The sequence below is a fragment of the Scomber scombrus genome, chromosome 2 (genome assembly GCF_963691925.1).
Source record: "Scomber scombrus chromosome 2, fScoSco1.1, whole genome shotgun sequence".
Classification (NCBI taxonomy): domain Eukaryota; kingdom Metazoa; phylum Chordata; class Actinopteri; order Scombriformes; family Scombridae; genus Scomber; species Scomber scombrus.
Window position 1 is genome coordinate 20,362,378 of NC_084971.1, and position 21,083 is coordinate 20,383,460.

General features: G+C 37.5%; 1 protein-coding gene across 1 annotated transcript in view; it reads left to right on the top strand.

Moving 5' to 3' along the window:
• Nucleotides 1-21,083, top strand: part of ctnna2 (catenin (cadherin-associated protein), alpha 2) — a 338,533-nt gene that overhangs the window by 250,111 nt on the left and 67,339 nt on the right. The window contains exon 9 of the mRNA XM_062427945.1: nt 7,091-7,243. Within this exon, the coding sequence (XP_062283929.1) occupies nt 7,091-7,243 (153 nt within the window). The remainder of the gene's footprint in view (nt 1-7,090; nt 7,244-21,083) is intronic.

The window sequence follows — 21,083 nt, forward strand, 5'->3', positions numbered from 1 at the left end:
AAAATGTTGCATTGATTAAATTTATATATTTCTAGTAACAGTTTTCTAAAAATTATAAATAAACGCTTTGTCACACCCCTCTGGCATCTGATGCAGATGCAAAGTGTCTGTATAGCAACACACCAGGCTTTCAATTAAATCCAGTGTAGACCAATCTATGGCTATATTACACACTCAGAGCAACTGGAGTAGTCTTGTTAGGTTTAGGCACAAAAAACACTTTGTTAGTTTTAAGGGAAGATCATGGTTTGGGCTAAAATGATCACTTGAAACGTTGTCATGCCAACGGTCAACACAACAGCATAAAACTGTCCCATTTCACGATTGGAAATATGACACTTGTAGTTAAAAGCAATGCAACATTTCCCTCTTATATGTTACACTAACAGTAGTTTATAGTCTCCTGCAGCAAAGTCCACTTCCACTTTTTGCCTAACTATCTAGCCATCAACCGAACCCGCCTCCTCCCAAAAAAGGAAGATGTTACCTTATATAGACGTCATCGGACTCATAATGAAGCGGATGGGTTTACATTGTAGTTACTTGAATGCCTGATGTGTCTCATACAGATGCTAAAGGGTGCCTTGTGTGTCGGTATCAGATGCCGAGGGACAGCTAAAAGCGTCAGTTTTTCAAACTCTTTGAAGGAGAACAAACTGAAAGAGACCCAGCTCGCCAAATCCAAACAGCATCACCTGAAATTAAGCCTGTTCACACAACCCTTTTCACCATACAAAACAGCAATACTCGAGAAATCTGAATACCCTGGATTACATTTAGTGACAATGTAAATCCTTTTCATCTGTCCCAGGCAATTTTGTCTTTATCAAGGCAAGGTCAAGTTTCACATTCCAGGTAAAATATACTTACATCAACAATACAACCTGTGTGTGATATTTTGTAATGTTTTAGTGGTAAATGGGATAATGGGTTTGCCAGCAATTTTTTGAAGTCATGATATGTGTCATGGCAGAAGAAAAGACTAGAAAACTGTCAGGTTTTGTAGAAAGTTCGGACCAAAATGCAAAAAGTTCAAATTCAAGAGTTTTTAAATTGAACAGAAAAAGTAAAAAACAACTCCAACAAAGAAGGTCCCGTCAAACGGTGAAAAAACTCAACAAAAATCCAGGCCCTTGGCCACAAAACTGAAACAGGAGAAGAGCTGACAAACCAGAGGGCAGTCCAAAGAGTGGTCTAGAGGCAGGCAAGGGTCAGGTCCAAATAAGCAGTCCAAACAGGCAGATAATCCAAATCGGCAGGCAAAATCCAAAAACCAGGTTCACAGGCAGAGTACAAACAAGAAGGTTGGCAGACAGGCAAAGCAGGTAACAACGGTTGATGTGCTCAGAACAAAAGACTGGGACAATCTGACAAACTGGGGCTGACAGAGCACAGAATAAGTAGGCCTAATCATTAGGACTTAACGGAGTATAGGTGAGCACAAAATGGCCGACAATGACCACATGGAAGCATGACAGGTGAGGGCAGAGTCATTACCCAAAATAAACAAAAGCACATGGTTGCAACACACAAAATGTCCAGCAGGTGTCAATGAACATGCAAGGATACTGACAGAAAACACTTTCTTCCTTCAGTAAGAATGAATCAACCCTGAAGGTTGAGAATGTTGTCAGGTAGTCTCATTGATATATCACTACCCATTGAATGTTCTGCTACCTCTAACGGTGTTAAACAGTCCGATAATCCCTGGCTTTTGTCCTGAAGTAATAACGGTTGCCAGGTCCCTGCCTGCTACTAGCAACATTGATTTGGCTTGTACATCCACATCTCTGTCACCACACATGACACCAGATACCTTCTTTTCTACAGCATTTTACAAACAACTATCATGGTCAATGGAACTAGTCAATAGGTTATTGTATTGTTGATTCTGTACTACTTCAAAGATACTTTCAGTCACATAGTTTTGATGAGATAATCAGAATCCCAGCATTATTCAGGAAAAAATGCTGCCAATGTGTCATTGAGAGATGGTGCCAGATCTCCTTTGGGAACCTAAATGCTTCAATCTGAAAGCACTGTTTATGCACCTTTGCCTGTCTCACCAACAGGATTTCCCTGGCTAGTGTTTTATTTTGTCACGTCAAATGAGGGCTCTGGCACTAGGTATCTAATGTGTTTGTCCTCAGACTGTTGATGATCAGTCAGTCCTTCTTTCCCCTTTTCGTTTCTCCACTCTCCTCTCACTAATCATCTTCCCATGCTCCCTGATAGATATCATATATGAGAGCCATTACTTAATTTTTGATTTGCTCAGGCTGTTTCCCCTCAGCCGTGACTCCAGCCGTTTATGCTGTGATTGCGCTTGACATTTTAATAAGAAACTTTCCTGTGCTGACCCCAAGGTACCCAACGCTATGTGTTCTGAATCACAAGTAAAACATAACAGAAACTGTGGTGCAACCGTAAACATTCAGAAATACTGCACACTGTTCCCTTTCAAATTCAGATTCATGTTTTCGAACCAGTGCATGTGTTAAGACTATTGAATTGCAAACAAGTTGAGTTTTTGGAGTTTGTCTCTGAATACATGTGTGTACACATGATAATTCAGTCTTTATTTTTGCAATCCTTTGAACATGTTTTTCTACTTTTGAGTCATACACTGATCATAGGGGATGCTTGCAACAGTTTCCCTCTCGAATCTCTGTGGCAGAGCCAGAATCTAATCCCACAAAATGCAAACATTTTCCCCATTAAAAAGCAAATACGCCAAATTAATGCTAATCTCATCTTTGAAGATTACATAGCCCTCCCACTTATCAGTGTGCAACACAGATACTCATCTGTCAAGTTTTGTTAAGCATATGCATCATCTTAATTATTTCACAGAGATTCTTGTTAGCCACTTTAGTATCAGGTGGGAATCACTGTTTTTAATTTTAGGTTTCTTTTAGAGTAATAGGGATGAGAGATGTACAGGAAAAGACGCATGACTGAGGAATAAGAGGAGGAAGTGCACTTACATCTCAAATCATCAAAATTCTGCAGTAGCAAAGCCATTGATAGCACCATTTTCAGATAATCATTTACAATTTTCATCCTGTTTTTCTTTTAATGGAAAGCACATGGGTCCGTTAAGGAACTCATATTCATTCATGCATTCATTTTTCCACATAACTCTCCAGAGCCATTAAATAGTGAAGGCTGCTATAACAGCCTACACTATTCTGAGAAGTCTTTCCACAAGAATTTGGAACCTGGCTGCAGGGATTTGCTCCCACTCAGCCACAAGAGCATTAGAGATGTTAGGCACTGATGATTGGCGATAAGGTCTAGTTTGCAATTAAACTTCCAATTCATCCTAAAGATGTTCAATGGGGTTGAGGCCAGGGCTCTGTGCAGACCAGTACAGTTCCTCCCACACAAAACTTTTTTTTTGTTTTTAATTGTTCCTGTGCATGATTGTTTTCTTGGAAATTGTAGTTTGACAAAATAATCTCAAGGTCCACTTACCAGCCTTCAGCTGCATCTCACATAGCCATTTTCATGTTGAAACAGGCAGGAGCCTTACATAAACTGTTTACACAACAAGTGGAAATGTATCATTCTTTAAAATATCATTGTATACATTCAGATTGTCCTTAATGGGAATTACGTAGCCAAGCGTAAATGATGAAAACAGCCCTAGGGTGTCTTCATACTTGTTTTCTATCTCTCTATCTGTCTACCTATCTACCAATCTGTCTGTGTATCTATCATGACAGCAGCATTGGCTTGCTTCTGTGTTTCATTTCTAACATGTCTCTGCAGCCTTCATGTTGCCAGCATGCCAATAGCATTCTGTAAAAACAAATCTCAGTATACAATACTGTCAAGATATCACAAATATTAATAAAAAAATAATAATTGCGTATTAATATATAAGAAAAAAATAAACACTCTGGCACTGCAAGGCTAGGGAGACAAATAGCTACCCCATTGACTATAATGAGCAGAGCTTTTGCTATCTATTGGAATTCCAGGTCTATTTCCTTTAAGTGTTAGTGAAATACAGAGGGAGTGTTAAAGCAGAGACGGTGGGGGTGGAGCATGGAGGGAGGTGAGATCTGAAAGATTGAAGATGGATTTCTGTGGGAGTGGTGTGTGGGCATTAGAATGCTGATGGTGCAGGAGAGACTGCGACTTGGGAAATCACTCGTCTGTATCATTTCTCCACTCAAACCCACCGTCAGAATCAGTTTCACTGTTGGGCATCCATGAGTATCCTGAGGCCTTGCACTCTCTTACACGTACGCAATGCATAATGATGCCGTATGTGCTGTTAAGTAGTGATAGCTCTCGGCATAAAATAACAACATATAACTCACAAAAATCTTTCTACCCAGTAGATGTTGAAACAGGTTTCCACGCTCAGATCAGTCCCTTCAATTAGAGATCTTTTTTTCTAATCTTTTATGTTTTAAACTTCACAAACAAAAAAGGGGTTGACTTGTCTTTTTCATTATTGGATTCAAACAAATCCATCTCTGTTAAAAATATAATGGACAAAGTCACAAGCGACTTGCCATAAGAACATTTCTCTTACAACAGTAGTGCTCAGTGAAAACCATTTTTTTAGAGATTAGGATACACTGAACAGAAAAAATATCATCTTAAAACTTTGTTGGCTTTCATGACAAAGTGATCTGTATTATAAATGAAAAACATGCAAATATGATAGATAGATAGAAGCATTTTTCCCTTTCTTATTTGGCTTGCCATTTATATCAATTCTTACTTTTCATTTGTTGACATGATACAAGTCTTAGAGTGTGCTTTAATGAAATATGGAGTTAATGCTACTGTGTTGTTGTTAATATGTGTGGCCTGATGGGATAAGCATCCCCATCGAAAAACTACTGCATTCTGCTACTTTCCACTTTTCTTCTCGGTCTTTTTCACAATTTTACGATATACTAATGTCAAAGTCCAATATGGTCTCCATCACTGATGGTAATAAGCATGTGCTGTGTTCCAATCCCAACATACATACTAATATTATACTGTACTTACTAATGTTCACAGTTTTGTAATATAGAAAATAATACAAGATGAGGCAGACATCAATATAATTCCATTATTTTAATCTACCTGTTGATTTCTGTAGCTTTTATAACTCTTTGAAGGTCATACATTTTCTTTGTACATTCAGTATGCATATTTCCATCTTTAAGTATACTTGATGCTGTCACTCTCACGGTGAGAGTGACAAAATCCACTCAAAAGTTGGTTAGAATTAGTAGTAATGAAGTATACAATTGGGACACAATGATGTGTTGTGCCTAAGGTAATTTATTTTCAGCATGCAAATTGCTCCTCAACAACATCCACACTCAACCCAATTGTTACATCACTGCAGCGAGAGCATTGGTGAGATAATCACAGTTAAGGCTTGTAAAGAACACACATAATTTTTAAACCTATCCACAATGATAGTGGGCTCTGCTACACCTGTATCCTGTGCTACAGTAGAACAAACATGGCCATGCAAGATTTGTATCTACCCCAATTCCCCACCTTTCCCGCCAGGTGACATGATAGCAAGTTACACAATTGCACTGATGCAAGTCTGTTTTCGACTGAGTGAAAAAGATGCAATATTCACAGTTCAAAAATGCCAAAGTTTATCAGCCTTTAAGAAAAGCATGATGTTTTGGTCTTGCACTTAATCTCAGTACAGATGTCTTCAAATCACTGATCCAGGAGTGTATAGTTATGGATAAAGGAGTTCTTACAAACAGTGTGAGCTTCAGGTTGTTTACAGCATTTACAGACCTGCCATGTCCACTGGACTCGCCTAATCTAGTCTCTTTCCAGAGGTAATACTGGTGGATTACCTGCCCTTAGGAAGCAATAATTGCCCTTTTTTTCTCCTCCACTCAGTGGACTGGTAATTAAGTTTGTAATTGCTGCAAGTTATTTGATTGCAGCTGACAGGCTTACTTATGATTTTTTTGTTGGTTAAATGAATTTTCCCTTGTCAGTCAGTCACAGCTATTATTCTTCTCTACCCTCTCTCCTGCTCCTTCAGCATTTTAAAATCAGGAATATGGTCCCAATGTATGATTTACATCTAATTATAAAAGATGGCTTGAAAAGTCAAACAAATCTTATCTGTGTTATTAATTAAACATTTTTTAATTAAACATCTTTAATGTCATAATTTCTATGTGTGGAGAAGTGAAACCTGAGCTGGACAGGGGAGATTTTTGCCTGTATTAGCATACCCATGGGTGGTGTGCACACAGTTTGTATAGATCCTAATCGTGTTTGACCCTGGATCTCGTGATGTGGAGGTGTTAACCAAACTTTAATAGTGGAATTAACAAAGTGCTTTGAGTGATACCACTGATCCAGTCATTCTGTTATTAGCTGCATCAGTTTGGTTGTAACAGCATAACACAACAATAGCAATAATGTGATAAAACTGGCTATCAAACTTTAATTAACTGTTAATCATAATATATAGGTTATAAACTTAAAAATGTCAAACTACACACAAGTGCATTTTTGTAGTGCAGAGAATTACAATACCTTAATTATTCAGAAAAAAGACTGAACCATGCTTCAAAATAAATGATTCTACATGTGTGGGAATCTACTTTCTTTCCCCTGAAGTGTATTCTTGTCTGTCTTAGTAATGGTCTCATGTGACTAACTCCCTCTTTGTGTAAGATAAAGGACCTGTCTGTTGTCGTTTCTGTGCTGTTCCCTCTGGCATCTCATCAGATATCCCAGTGAGTAGCATCAGGGTCCATTGACTGTCTTATAAAACAGCTAGTCCCCTGCCAGTTTGGTACAAAACAGTTCCATAAACAAAGGTATAACTCGCCAGTAAACGGCCTTACGGGAAAAATGACACCTTACGAGCAATCTACACTCCTGCCCCTTGAGAGTCCTTTTCTTCTTTTTCACTCTTCCTGTTGCTTTCCCTCTCTCTCTGTCCTTTCACCACATTATGTTGCTACATCATATTCATTACAGTGCTAAGTGATACGTAATCATTGCCAAATGTAATACAGTGAAGTCATCTGAAATATTATTAATAATATGACCTTTTCCCTATCTCTTTCCCTCTGTGTTCTAGTTGAGAAAGGCAGTGATGGACCACATCTCAGACTCTTTCCTGGAGACCAACGTCCCTCTGTTGGTGCTTATTGAAGCGGCTAAGAGTGGAAACGAGAAGGAGGTCAAGGAGTATGCCCAGGTGTTCCGTGAACATGCCAACAAGCTGGTGGAGGTCAGTCATAAATTATACATGGGGGCACACACACACACACACACACACATGCACATATCTATTCTTATTCACCAGGTCAGGTATTTAAGTGTTCACATATATGAGCAACGCAGGTCAGGTCACCATAATGTGAACTAGAATTAAGCATTTCTCCTACTGACCGATACAAACTTAGAGGATACAAAATTACATAAGAAAAGATAAGATGTGGTATGTGCTGCATGGCTTGGTTCTAAATAAACACATTAAAAGTGGGACTATTCAGAATAATTTGATTGCTACATCTAATTGATCTATAGAGGAATAGCAGAACATGCCAACTGGAAAACATTCATTACACAGTGATCTTAACTGGAAAAATAAATAACACGTTCCCACTTAAAAACCTTTACACCTTTAAACACACAAACACATACGCACTCGCACACACACACACACACACAAACATGTCCTCTAGAATTCTGCACAGATCCTTATCGATCCTACACGTCCTTTCAGTGTTGGAATACCATACATATAGCTTTTTCCCAGACATTGAGGAAAAGTTATTAGATTTTTTGCATTGTGGTGACTGAGCAGAATCAAAGTACATTTCGCTTTAAAGTGGAACTCTTCATCTTAACTGTATGTGGAGATATTTGTGGCTGAAATCACATTGCAAACCGAAACTCAAAGCTTCAACCTGTATTAACTTTCATTTAAATCTTATAGATAACATGCATGATGTGCAGCTTTGCCATGAAAATCTAAGACACTTTGGGCCTGATTTACTAAGATCCCAAATAAAGGGTACTAAATTGCGTGCGCAGTGCAATAGATTGCGCGTTTCGTTTGCGTGCGTTTTGCGGGTGATCTACTAAGAATAACTGGGTGAATTAAAACAGGTGCAACAGGGTGGAGACAGCAGTATTTAAATGAGGGTTTTGCGTGTCTTAATGGAGAGTTTGGACAAGCAGAAAGCCGCAAGCGCAAAATGAAATGTGATCAGGTTCTAGTGGAAGAGGTTAACAAATATATTGAGTTATAACAAAAACAAATCTTACCAGAAAAACCAACATATGGGAGAGTATTTGTGACGAAGTCAATGCTGTTAGTAAAACCAAAAATATTCCACTCCAAAATATTAACAAGGGTGGAAAAACTCTGTCCTGTGCGTATACTGTCATTGTGCCTCCGTCTCCTCTCTACAGTTACAGAAGTCATCTGTGCGCATTGAGCAGCCAGTTAATACCTGCCCTTCAAAGGTATTATTTATAGACGCAGTTAGCGTCAGAAAAAAATACCTTCAGGTTTGGTAAATCACAATGCGCGTGTTAATAACATATTTGCATTTTCTCCTCCCTGTATTTTGCACACTAGGGTAAAAACGCCCCACATTGCATATTCATCATGGCAAACGTACTAAATGACAGCGCATACTATCTTGCACATTTGAAAGACGCAAACCTCAGTGTGCTGCGTTAGTAGATTAGCCTGATATTTTGTGCGGGAGATGTCAAGTTTGCACACGTTTTTACACACGCAAACCTTTAGTAAATCGGGCCCTTTGAGCAATGTTGCCACTTGCCACTGGAAAATCATCCACATTTTTTTTTCTGTGTTTCCAACTGTGTTTAATTGTGGAAATTACAAATAGGCTGTAATTGTAATGTAATTGGCATGTAATTTTTTTTATTTCTTTTTTAAATACAAAATATAAATATAAACAATCCAGTGGTAACTGCAATTGTAAATGAAGCTCTCAGGTAGGTGTTTTATCCTGTTATATGCATACCCATAGGACCTATGCAGTTTGTCATTTGAAATGTGTTTTTTGAGCAAAATATGGTGACAAACATAGATGGCTAGATGCAGAGTTGCAGCATGAGGGAGTGATATGAGTTGCATCTGCAGGATTGTATCTTATTTTTTATAGCATCATAACCACTTGCTATAAATCCAGCCAGAAAAACAATGGATCTTCATGTAAGTAGAGGTCCCCATTGCCTGTAGCCTCACACTGGTATACACCGATGTCTTTCGTTCTCGTGTTCCATTTAAAGGTGCCTTTAGAACCCTTTATATAGGCCTCGCTTAACATACTGTCAATTAAGACAGCCCCGCTGCTTCCTTTGACTTCAGTCGAGAGTGTGAGTGATTTGTGTGACCTTTTGGTGGAACCCCAGCTGTTTGCTGATGAGGGGGATCTGACTGTTGTTACACTCAAAATATGTCCTTTGCAACCAACATTAAAACTTTGTTTAGCCCAAGGACATTTAAGACGTACACATTATATTCTACTGTTCAATGTTATCATTCTCAAGAAGAAAAAGAAATTAGATATGACATTGCTTTTGCCCTGTGCATTTTTTGTTTATTATGTAAAGCATATGGCAACAGTGAGGTACACAGCAGTTGTTTGTATGCTATAAAGTTGAAAGCACCAGTCCAACTACAGACTAGCTCATTGATGTGCAATGGTTTATTGTAAACTTGTGTGTTTGCAGTGTGTTGGCAGGCATGAACCCCCTTACTTCACGTCTACACAGGAGGCATGAGCAGCATGTTACCAGTGTAGCAGCAACTGTTTTAGTAATCTGTCTGTGTCTACACAGGATGCATACCAGCATTCAGACCCCAACACACAATTACTAAAGGTTAGGCGCATAAAGCGAAAAAAATACACTTGAAGCACATAGGGCAGATGAACGTGAGACAGACAACTTAAAAACCAAAAACACCTCCTATGTAGACAAACTGTTACCACTATTTGTACGCAATCACAGTGCAAATTATTTTAGTTATTTTAAAACGTTCTGTGCCATATTCATTATTGTGAAAAATTGGATTTTTTTATTTTTTTTTATTACTTAGGTTAAAGATGGTACAGTTTATAAGCTTGTTTGAAATAAAACATGCACTTCAACTCTACCTTTAAGGCAAAATATTCAAAAACGTACTTGTCGGTCCAGGAGTCAATGAAGAATTATTGGTAGACATGATGCTGTCTCTGCGTTCTATTAAGGCAGATGTCCGTATGGTCAAATAGGTCAATCATACTGTAACTAGCTGGGCAGTGCATGCATACAAATTTTAGTTTAATGAGATGATAACGTCCTACTTCAATAAAGTCATATTAGAGATCTCCACCTGTGATCATAGAACTACAGTTATAGGGCCTCTTTGGCCGAGTGATTGAAATGAGTAATCAGTGTGGATGGACATGAACTGAGCTTTCATACATTAAGAAATCACTTATTTCAAACAAACTGATTAAAGGAAGTTTTAGATTACCGGGGGTCAGTGTATTAGAGTGATTTATACTTTAATACAGTAAATATAAAAAGATTGAATTTGATGTTTGCATGTGAAATACATTTACTAGAATTGTAGATGTTTTAGAGATAATTTAAGTATTGATGTTATGTTTCATTTAAAATGTGCCTCACCCTCTACATAGGGTCCTTACCTGTTTCTCTGTACAGGTGAAAACTTTTGTATTTTAATGCTAGTTGTATTGTTATACATATTGGCAAATGTAGAGCACCAACTATAAAACACGCAATGCAGAATGTTACCCCTCTGTCAGAGTGAGCATATCATTATTGGTCCCTGTTAGCTAAATAGCTAGTACACTTCAAACTATTTATATACTTGGCAATACCATAGTCATAGCTGTCATCATCATTATTCGTGCAATTCCAGACAAGTCATCATAACCACCATATGTTGTGCAAAATGTAATAATCACACATAATATTTAAAAATAATAATATAACAAAAAGTGACAATTTAATAATCTGCCAGTAATGTAATAAAAATGGTGTGGGGAAAATGTAATAAGTTATTATTTTTTGTGGAAGTTATTACATTATTCGTTTATAGGCAACTGTTGCAATAATTGATATGGAAAAGGTGCTCTGTATAAAATACTGTACACATTGGACCTCAAAGCATTACATTTCAATTTATTATTACAAAATATTTTCATTAGATTTTTAACAAAAAAGTTGCCACTAAACTTAACTTTGACAAAATGTAACTTACTACATTACGCATAAAAAGTTACTACATTTTGCACTCACCATTTTAATTACATTATCGGTAGATTATTACACATCACCATCACAATCCTCTAATATATCAGTCTAATGAACATACTAATCAATATCACTGTAGCCATTTCCCTGATGTTAGGGAGGAGCTGTCTTAAGCCATTAGCTTAGAGTTTGGACATTATCAACAGTATCAAGGGGAAAAGTGCCTCAATTCATGCCTGCTTTGTTTTCATTTGGTTTTGTTTCATTTGGCTTCACTGTATCCAATATCTCTCTTTTCTCCACCATTGTTCTCTGTTCACCTCAGTGAGAGAAGCCAAGTTCACCCTCAGGGCTCTCCTAATCACATCATACTCATTACAACATCTTGACCAGGCACCAGGGACAGGAAACCACTAATTATAAAGCTGGGTATATCATGGGCTTAAAGACACATAATGGCTGTTTGAATTTTAATGCAATGAACCTGCCATAGTGAGGGAGCAAGAAAAATATTCTTCATGACTCCCAAATTAAATTGATGCACCAGGTCGGTCATGTGTTCCAATGACAGCAGATCAAATGTACAGTTAAACCACGACAATGATTGAATTTGTAGTTATTTCTACTCCAGTCTAACAGCAGATTGCAATTTAGCAGGAAGAAAATGGCTCTTCTTTTACACTCCCAATGCCCATAATATGTAACTGTTGACAAACTTTTTTTCTTTGTTACTGTTATATTTAAATGTAACTTCTCACAGCAGTTGCCTAATTTCAGCTACCTTGATTAATGGAGAAAAATCAATGGGTGAGGTAAATTAAAAGTAAGTAAACAGTGAGTATACAGACACAGGAATAGAGAGCTAGTTATTCCTCTGGGTTTGAGAGGTGAACATTTTAGTATCCTTTCATTCATTGGCCAATTAACACAGGTTCCCACTAATTAATTCCCAAGACTGACTTTAATGAGACGTACCTAATCCTAACCCATCACCAATCCAGCTGATGGGTTATATAGCTGTTTCTGTGCCTGGCAGTTAATTATGTTTCAAAATGTTACATGAAGCTGGCATTTTAATATTGCATGCTCCACTTGTATGAATACACTGTTAAAAAAGAAATTATTAAGATATTTCCCATCCTATTTAAAATCAGACTGTTTACTTGTTGTTGTTTTTTTTCATGTAAGGTTTCACTTACAAGGTTTCAGTGTTGAAGCTTAAGAATAGTTTTGTACATTTGTAATCTCTTTCTTTCCATCTTACTTTTTTACAATCATGAATTCTTCATGACATGTCTTTTACTAAATCATCCGATTCTCGTGGTTTAAAATATTTTCTAGATCATTAGGCTGTTATCAATATTTCAAATCAGCTGCTCTATTGGAGCTGCTAATAATGAGGACTTTATTGGTTCTCCAGGAGGAATGAGAAATTATCCTCTAAAATTGTGTTTAAATGAGTAGCTAAGTCAGTATTGTAGGTAGAATATTTAACTTTCAATTACAATTTCAATCCTTTGGACTGTGTAAATCTTGAATAAACATTATTATTATTGAACATCTTCTTGTGTTCACTGAATTTTTTCTCATCATCAAATCCACCAGTATCACAAATGCTCCAGAACAGAAACAATGACATGGACCATTTAAAGCATAAAACTAAAACAGTCAACACTACAATGCAATCCATGTCTTCTCACCTAATGTTTCCCATAGCTTCTCGTATTCGCCTTATTGATTAAAAGCTCCAAAATTTAGAAAATCAGTAACTGACTTATGTCCAGACTTCTTCTCCAACACAGTGCACTTTATATTACACCCCATTTAACTATCATCATCTGCTCACATTGCTAAGTGAGTAGAGAACAAAGTCTTTTGACCATCATAACAAAAGTAAGTGCACACAGACGAGTAACAGTGCTCACATACCTCTGTTCATCACCTCTGTGATGACAAGCCTTTATTGTACCTAAGAGAGTGGTGAATTTAATAATTGATCAATTTTTTGAAGAGATACAGTAGAACAGAGTTTTCATCCGAGGGACAACTACAGTAACCTTCCTACATCATGATGTGGTTCATTTTTTGCAATGATGACTGATGTTTAAGAATTTGTATCATTTTTGCTTTTGTTCATATTTAATGCTGTTTTAGTTCTGATGTTAGGTGTCATTGTACATGCAGGTTGATTTGACTATTTAATTCCTATTTAACATCTTTGGAACAGATCTATAATAACACGCTTCAGTTTTTACTTCCTTGTATTTTCCTCTTTCATTGATGCTGCAAGCTCAAGTCTCCATTAAATTTGTGCTGCCCACACCGATATGCTCTTATTAATTTGAACACAAGATGAATATCCAATCTTTTAAAGTTACCATGGTTCCTTTTTATTGCCACTGCAGTGAGAATGCATACGTGCCAGAATTTCTTGGACATCTAAAGGACGTTACGCTCCATTGCTATTCTAATGTCAGAATGAGGTTTTTCTCTGACCTTGAATCCATCTTGGAGCCTTTCTCTTTACCAGCAGTGCTGTTATGAAGGACAATTCTTTATCTGCCTTAACATCGCCACATCTCTGCAATCTAGGTTGTGCAACATACTGCTTGGTCCCTTTCATTGCTCTTTGCGAGCTACAGTGTATTGCGTATTGTGTTTGCATGTTGGTTTGATTAGTGGTTTCTGTTGAAAAATGTTCTAGGTGGGGCTTGGTCATAATCAGTCAGTTTCAATAACCATCCTAATACAATTTAACACAAACTGCAGGTTACCAGTGTTCTGTGAAATAGTCTGTAATTTTTTAATGCCAATAATAAAAAGTTGAGGCATTCTTACACAAAAACATAAACAGCAAATTGCACAAACACAAGCTTTTCATTTGCGTTTGAAACACATTTAGTCTTTTCACATAGCATCTGTTAGAAAGGTTGTTTTTGCAGGTTGGGATGTCTGATATACAATGAAGTCAAATTACATTGATTTACTTAATTGAGAATGTGAAGTTTTGCTTCTTTCATTTGTCTAATATGAGAATCAATGAAATATATTGTGGTGATGATGGATTGTTGGTTAGAAAAATGTAGAACTTTGGAGAAGTTGCATTAGGTTTGTAGAAATTACAAGGAGCTTTATTCACATGTTTATATTTATTTTTGTTTTGTTTTACATGTTATAGACTAAACAATCAAGAAAATAAGCAACAGATTAAAAGATAAGGAAAATGATCATTAGTTGCATCGCTGAAGTGCTCAGATAGAAGGTACAGTATGTTGGTTAGGAAAATCTAGTACTTTGCAGACGTCGCATTAGGCTCTTAGAAATTGCAAGGTTGTTTTTTTTTTCACTTAAAAAAAAAAATTCTTAAACTTAACAATCAGGAAAATAATCAGCAGGTTAATAGATAATGAAAAATATTAGTTGCAGCCCTAAAGTGCTCAAAATACAAGGTACAGTATGCATCATTAGATTACAGAGTTTGGTTAGTGTTTGCTTGGTGCACCTTCGAAAAACATGCAGTAACATACTATTAAGATAAAATATTAGGGATTTCTGGATTGCTATGTATTTCTAGATGATGTCTTATATAAAAGTCAACTACAAAGAAAAATGGGTTCAGAGGAACCTTTCCAAGGCCCATATATTGAGGTCAAGAATGTTTCTGATGAGTTTTTTCTCCATGGAGAGCATAGGCAGAGCATTCAGGTGATCCTCTGTCATGGTCTTCCTCAGGAAGGTCTTGATCCTCTTCAAAGTAGATAAGCTCCTCTCTCAGTCTGCTGTTGTCATGGATGTGATGATGAGAATCAGACTCAGTGAACATGCCATGAAGGTTGCTCTGTGTGAAAAACTGGAACAGAGTCAGTGCACCACTGCAAGCCTTGAACTCGTCGTTCTCATAGATCAAAGATAGTTCTGTTTTGAGCTTGGCCTTATTCAGCATGGGGTCAGCCTCTACTGTGGCTTCCCGCAACGGATCCCAGAACTTTACAGTGTTACGGGAACAAATCTCCTTGCAGCAGAGTTGCATTGATGAGGGGCTTGGTGAAAGAGAACAGCTCCCTGGAATGACTCAAAACGATATCACATACCTATGAAATGATTCATAAATTAAAAAATAAATAGATAAATAAAAACATGGTAGTACACATAGTAAACAGCAGAATTTAATTTTTCACATTTCTCAGTCTAAATAATGTCATCATTATCCTCTTAAAAGATGAGCCTGTTATTTTTTGACAAGCAAGGACAGCTTACTGCTTAATAACAGGAATGTGAACACATTTCAGTGTCTGCCCTACTCAGTAGCTTTGTGATGAATGGAACCTATCACATGACAGAATAAAAAAAATAAAAAAGTAAACATATTTGTATTACACATGAACTGAAGAAGGCAGACAGTGAAACATAGCATGTGGTAATTTTACACATCTTTACACATTAATAAGTAAGAAAAAATAAGTAAAAACACCATATTGAGTGTTTTATAAACAAAACTATGTTAGAGCTCTTTAACCAACTGCTGCTGTGCTCCTTGTTCCTGTATCCTCTGTTTCTGCTACTGCACAGATGCACTGTATTCCCCACGCAGAGGGGGACTCCCTGATCCAAAACACAAGATCCCATCAACAATTACTGTTTCAAAAACTAACCTTCTAGATTTGCTTTAGTGTGTTCAGTCATGCACATCTATGTTTTTACTGACTGTAAAAAAGACACAACAACAAACAATGTTCTCATGTAAGCATTTTCTCATCCAATTGAAAATAATTATTTATCTAATTGTTTACATGCTGTCGGTGAACCTTTGGATAATTCCTTTGATGTAGACAGAGTTGATGTTCCTCTTCTGCAGCTGGTTGTACAGAACAGAATGTCCAAATGTGGCAAGATCGTGTGAAACAATGCCAAGAAAAAGCAGAAATCCTTATCTCCCAACATTCTCACAAAGCCCCCAACCTCTCTGACAGTTGCAGGATCAAAGCCACCAGAGTCTCTGATGAGCTGTAAACACTCGTGTTCATACACAGTGATAACAGCAGAGCTGTAGAAGTTCCACCTTGTTGTTGAAGTTCCAGGAAGTCTACATGCCACCACTTGATCAAGCATGGTGGTTCGATTGAATGAATTCAGAAAATCAATCAAGGCCTGAAAATAAAGTGCTGATCCCTGGGATGTATGATGTTGCCTGCTGCATGACGAGGTTAAACTGATGCGTACAGCAGTGTACACAGTGTGCACTTCCATAGACATCCTTTACCTTATGGTGCACTCTGTGGCTCCTCTCATCACAGCAGCCTCGTCATAGGCCTGGGCGATTTGTCTGTTCTCTTGTTGCTCTAGGAGGATAGTGCTTAGCCTTTCCAAAACTTCTGTGGCAATTGTGTCAGTGGTAGCAGTCTGAAGAGTGATTAACGTGAAAAAAGGCTTTTGGACATTGTTATGGATGTCCACATACTGTAGAACAAGCACTATCTGGGAGTGTGTGTCAGTGTCACTGTCAGTTGTCTCATATGTCTGAATGGTAAGATAATTAGGAATGTTTGCTTCCTCCAGTGTATAATCTTTAAAGATCGACAGCATGCACACCAAAAGTTCATTTTGCACAGTCTTTGAGGTGCCTTTGGAAACAGCACTGGTCTGAAGCACAGTCCAGCGAGTAGTCAAGATCTTCTAAACCCCTGAAAACACCAGGGTTGTCTAAGGTTTGGGTCTCTTTGTGGCTGCACAAGGCCAGTTCAAAGGTTGTTTAGTATTACAGTCAATATAGTCAATTATGTCTAAAATGTGCCTGTTGTTATCCGCCTCTTCACTGTGTTACCTCACCCCAATCCTGTGGCCTTCATCCACTTGTGTAGTGATGTTAAATCTGCTTAGAATGGCTAGCTTGACTGCATTCTCCATGTGTGCTGTAGTACACTCATGTTTCTTAACCTTCTCAGATTACTTTGTGTTTGTCCTCACAAAGTAAGCATGGAAAGCAAAATACAGCATTTACATGGTGATAATGATTTTAATTATGCAGCCCATACATCAATGGAGAGAGTAGACAGGAGTCCAAGATGTCTTGTATTGAAAAGGTTTATTTACTTGGCCAAGGAGAAGTGAGTGAATGATCAGTACACGTTATGTTCTGATGCTCCCTTCATATTCTGAAGTTTCTCTTCTCCGGGGATAGACTTTAAACCACACAGATAATGCCCAAGGTTGAGCCATGCCCAAATATGGGCAGACCAACACATCTACAATATACAGAATGTAGTCTACTGGTCTAGAGACAAAACATTGCTTAGACCTCACTCAGGACCTTTGTCCTCCATCTAACACTATATCAAACCTCTGACTCCAGTTACCTTTACCCCATTCAGGGAAAACAGTCAAAGACATATCTGACCTCGGCTGCTATAGCAACACTATCAGAATGCCTCCTGTTTTCCCCAAAAGGAGCAGACTCACTGCTCACCACTATCTCAAGGGGAGACAGTGTCTAAACCCAATATTTGGTGTCGCCTTGCTATGACCGCAAAGCCTAGTTTGACCCAGTGCATATTAGTTATGGAAAATTCCCTAACACATGGCTGCATGCAGCTAGTCAAGCCTTTATATTGTATCAATTAGGGAAGAAGTCTCGCATGTTTTACCTTTTTCACCTGTTTTCTGATTTTGATGTCAGGTTGATCTGTGCTAAGTTTTTTGACTTGTAGTTTCTCGACTAAAGTTCTTCCCTCAAATGGATTCTGCAGAAGAGGTTTTATTGAATTTGGGGGCAGCTGAAATTATGTGTTTTGAACACTCGCATTCATCATTATCAATAACGTCAGGTAGCCTACTCCACTGAATCTGCTTGGGCTGATAAATTAATTGCCCTATAGGAATCAGGTTCAAGGATGCTGATTGGGTAAATATATGTTGTGCATATCTTTTGTCAGCAACTGGCTGCACTAGTGCACTGACTGGGCAATGTTTCTGTCGCTCCAGAAGAGCTATTGAGAGAGGGGATGAACAAGAAGCTAATCTCTCCCCAAACATAATGATTTATATTTTATATATCACAAGTTATTGTGCATATTTAAACACACAAATACTTAAAATAAGTATTTATTGTTTATTTTTAAAATGATCAAAAAACTTTTTTTTCCATCAGGGAGGGTGGCACCCTTAGCACCCTCTATTGGCTAGCCACCAATTGGTTTTGATCATGCTTTACCTCCCATGTGGTGTTTTTGCAATGTTTTGTGAAACCCTTTCTTTCATACCTGAATGTTTCCATTAGTAATTAAAGGTTCATATTTTGTATTTGTTTCCATCACAAATGCAATATTAGCTTAATAAACTAAGTTGTAAATACCCTATTTGAATACTGCCAACATAGTATTTTCTATACTGTGCTCATAAAGCTTTCTACATGCATAACTACATTAAGCTAGGTTGTTTATTTTATCTTCATCAGTTCATTAGCTTTTCCTACTTTGGATTTACAGCAATGACCTTACTTTGGACATGAGCGTAGTCAAGGGGAATGACATACCTTCAGTGATTATGCATAATCAATACAGAGTTGAATGTAACCAATACTGAATTGGCCTTCAGGGCTCAGCGACATGAGACGGACTGCAGCAATAAATATTATTCTGGGGGCCACTGCATTAAGCACTTTACTGGACAGTTAACTGGGAAGTGGATGGATCACCTTTGGAACAGGTCTATTTGTGATGACCCAAACCTTAAGCCAACATTAATCCTCACTTTTCACACAAAGTTATTAGCCTCAGAGGAAATCTGCCTTTGGAAGATGTAGTCACAGAAGTGTGTAGAAGGATACATCACACCTCACCTAATCTACCACAGATATTCCCCTTCTGGAGTTATTTTTAGCTGAGCACATGACCCAAAAAAAAAAGTCAGAGAGTAATTCAGATATTATGTATTTCATAACAATAGATTTTTGTCATTTGGATTCTTGCATTAAAGCTGACATACATATCTGAGGACATCGTCATTCAACAAGCATTCAACCCCCTGATTTTTAGTAGTTTAGTTTTCCTTTTATTTATTTTAAACTCTCAACAATATTAAATAATATGGAAGACAGAAATTGGTACAGAACACAAATAGTGAAATGGATCAAACCACAATCTTTTCTCACTGACCTATATATATACCCATAATGTTAAAATATATATAATTTTAAATTCTGTTTTATTATGTCAATTTTTTTTAAAAAAGAAAAATTGTTGGTTCTGTAACTATACAATTACAGTACTTTGCAGTAATGACAGGCCCAGAACATTTTCAAGGTGCCACCATCTTTCCAAAATGTTTTTGATGATTTTAGAGCACTTATGGGTACCTCTGACTGTCTGGGGGGTTTTTGCAGATATTTTTTTTTCCTTTTTGTGAGGTCACCTCTGAGTGTTTCATGCTGAAAATCCGAATTTAAGAGAGCCACTTTGCTTATCAGAGTTACTTTTCATGAACTAACCAGTTGTAATAGAGGAGATGAGAGTTAATGTCATTGTTTACCATGAAGGAAATGGAGGAGAAAAAACACTTTTATTACTACAACAAAGAATACAATGCTGTTTAATGGGACTACAATGGACACTGAATCTGCCAAAGACAATGCTTTTGTGTTCTTCTGTAGCATACACTACTGCAACACAACCAACCAGCTAACATGAAAACACTACCCAGCACCTGTAAAAACTGAGTGTTTTGTCTGGTGGTCGTTCCTTGTGCCTCTGAGCGCTTTTCTACCTATCAAAGATGTCTAGTGGACACACAGCCAAGGTTCTTACACATTGAAGGGCATGTCAGAACAGAAAGTGTACATTCAGTGCAGCCCATTACAATTCAGAGACAGAACTGTGACAAAGCATAGCTCAGGGATAGTATAGAGGGATTTTTTTTAAAGTATAGGCTGATTTTTTTAAAGTAGGCTCCATCATTAGAAAATGACAGGGGGGGAAAAAAATTGGCCAGAGACTTAAGATAGCATAAAATACTGACAGTATCCCTTATATCCCCTGAAACAAGGTGCCAATGCTGGTACCACTACAGAATTATTTGGCTGTAACAAGAGATCTTCTCTGTAAGTTCAGTAAATCATTTCCTAAAAATGAACTGTAGAGATCAGCTCAAATTGGATAAGCAGGGGCTGTGACATACAGTTCATGGAGGCAATTAAGGTACTTGGAGTAACAAAATGAAACAATTTTTGATACAGAGAGTATTGCAGCCCGAAACTGTAGGAGCTTATCCAAAACTTTAGAAATATGATGAACATTACCTCGAGCTGGGTTTATTGCGTAACAAAACTGAGAATGGTGGTGTTTCAAGGAGAGAAGAGAGTGGTGGAGGAGTTTTAAGATGAGCCTGAAGGCAACTGAGGCCTTTTAACGAGTTTTACCACGCATTGCAAAGGCATCAAAAGCCCATATTATTGTGGGGACATTCACATAGACATTCATGAGGTAGGTTTAATGATATAGTAAAGATGATAACAGTATAAGTTATTGAGAGGGAGTTTGGGAGCATGGTTGCAGACTTTGGGGCATTATTTTGCATTTGTAACCTTTGTGTTATATTGATGCATAAAACCAACATAAATGTATATTTTGAATTTTCCGTTTCATCTTGATATGTATACATACATTATCAAGATGAAACGGAAAACCAGAAAAGGGATTTTATATTTGTAGGTGATTGATATCTTGTTTGCATCATCTTCATAACAATTTACCCAACATAAGTGCCCTCTCTTCAAAACAATCAACACATTCCCCTTAAGATTTTTTGACTTGTTTTTCAAACATGCAATT